Source organism: Acyrthosiphon pisum, unplaced genomic scaffold (genome assembly GCF_005508785.2).
Source record: "Acyrthosiphon pisum isolate AL4f unplaced genomic scaffold, pea_aphid_22Mar2018_4r6ur Scaffold_20950;HRSCAF=22615, whole genome shotgun sequence".
NCBI classification, from domain to species: domain Eukaryota; kingdom Metazoa; phylum Arthropoda; class Insecta; order Hemiptera; family Aphididae; genus Acyrthosiphon; species Acyrthosiphon pisum.
In genome coordinates, this window is record NW_021770363.1 from 7 (window position 1) to 2,332 (window position 2,326).

Here is a 2,326-nt window from a genome sequence, read left to right on the forward strand (position 1 = left end):
AATAGCTCTACTCTAATCATTAATAAATTATGAATTATTTTTTTTAACTTTACTCCAGATTATATTGACACTTCTCATGACTTTAAATTACATCTACCAACTGGAAACATACAGTAGTATTTTCGGTTTAACAACCAATTAAAGACAATATTTATAGAAATAGTAATTTGTATACAACTTTATTAACATAAATTAAAATATACTTACCAATTTAAACTTTCAAGTATGACTATCAAATATTATCATAGAGTTCACAAAATATTAATGTATAAAAAATATTTTATACATAATATTAATATTATATTATATAATATTATTATCAAATACTTTTGAAAAATACTGAGAAATTTCTTTATCTTATTATTCTGAAGTACCTATAATAAAAATAACAAATATGCAATTTTCATTTGCATAAATAAATAACAATATTTTGTATCAAAATAATAGTTTTTAATTGTAATGGAATGTATTTAAGTATAAACAATAATTGTATATTAAAAAAAAAGAAACCAATGATATATAAGATAAAAAATGTAAAATGACTTATGAAAATAAAATGTAAGATTATAATTATTAAAAAAAAAAGGTATGAAACATCAATCTAGTGTAGGCTTGTATAATAATTTATAGTCACAAATAAAACATTGATATAGGCATCAACATTAATCGAATTACAATAATCAATAAAAAAAAAAAATCAATAATAATCATATGCAATAATCCAATAAAATTAAAAATAATATAAAAATAAACTAAAATTAAATTTCATATCAAATGATTATATTACTTGAACATCTCATAATCGTTCTAGATGAACAAATTTTTTTTTAATAAAAGAAGAGTTAAAACTTGTATTAAAATAGGTGTTCAAATATAGTTTAAACATATATTCACAAAAAAAAGACAAAGATTTGTCAGTGGTTGCCTAAGAAAATGGAGTGTAAATATATCTAGGTTTTTTGTCAATAGCTTTGATTATTTCATGACCAATAGCTGTACCCATTGGCGGAGGAACTGCATTACCAATCTGCCTATGTTTATTTATGATTGGACCATGGAATATGAAAGAATCTTTAAAACCTTGTGAGCGGGCACACTCTCGTACACTGACCACACGGTGTTGCTCAGGATGAAGTACTCTACCTTGTTTTCCCATTGGCTCAGGATTTGTAATGGTGGTTGAACAAAACCCTGACCATGCTAGACGGCCATATAAGCCTGCCCAGTTATTATGTCTATTACCAGTATGTGGTAAGCACCAAGGGATAATTGTATTGTTTTGACGATCTTGCGGATCACATTTATCACCACTGGCACACGTGCAAACACCGCGTAATGCACCATTTGGACCATAACCATTTTTGATATCATGGTGAGTATACAAAAGTTTACTGGTTTTAAGTCCTTCAGGTAATTGTACTGTTATATTGGGCAGGTCTCTCCAGTCACTTCCTTCACATATTGGTATCAGTGCCATTCTAGCTTGAACTAAAGGTGACATGTCTTTGCATATATGATCACTCAATATAGATTCTGCATATCGATTGTCTGGATATCTTAGTAATTTCTGTAAATGTGTAATGGGCTTTGATTTGTATATGATATCTTCGTCATTTGCTCCATTTGGTATTTCAGGTAAATCAGACCAGGCATCATATACAGTAACTGTTCTCATAGGAGCCGACTCATCATACTTACAGTTAGTTTTGAATTTTTTAGTACCAATTTGAACAGTTAAACTGGAGCTCCTTCTATTGAAGACATGTATAGGCTCAGGATAGAGTGGCAATTTTTCACCAGGAGCTGCTGCCATAATAATTAACCTTCTTCTAGTTTGAGGTACACCAAAGTTACCGGCTTGTAGAATTCCAAATGTACACTGATAGCCCATACGTGTAATACATCTAAGAGTCAATTTAAGAACCATACTTCTTTTAAAAGATACAAAATTTCTAACATTTTCCATAACAAAATATTTTGGACGATAGAAATCAATATATGATAAAAATGAAACAATCAGAGAGTTCTTGAACAATGAATATTGTCCAGAATTAAACCTATTCATTCCACTAAACCCTTGACAAGGAGGTCCTCCACAAATGAAATCAACTTCACCCTTTTGCGGTATGTTTTGATTTTTACTGTTTGATTTTTCACCAGCCATTGCTAATTTTAATAAATGATTACAATCTTCAACAAACACAGTTGCCTCTGGATTGTTTAATTTAAATGCGCCTGCAGCTTTGTCATCGCATTCAATAGCCCAATTACTTATACGAGACCACTATCTTCTAAGCCCCTAGACAGACCGCCACAACCAGCAAAA

At 29.8% G+C, this 2,326-nt stretch overlaps 1 protein-coding gene across 1 annotated transcript in view; it reads right to left on the bottom strand.

Annotated features, from left to right (window-relative positions):
* Nucleotides 1-602: 602 nt before the first annotated feature.
* The window catches only part of LOC103308886 (DNA (cytosine-5)-methyltransferase PliMCI), an 8,552-nt gene continuing 6,828 nt past the window's right edge, over nt 603-2,326 (bottom strand). The window contains 2 exon segments of the mRNA XM_008183068.2: nt 603-2,274; nt 2,277-2,325. Coding sequence (XP_008181290.1) covers nt 926-2,274; nt 2,277-2,325 — 1,398 coding nt within the window. The 3' untranslated portion in view covers nt 603-925.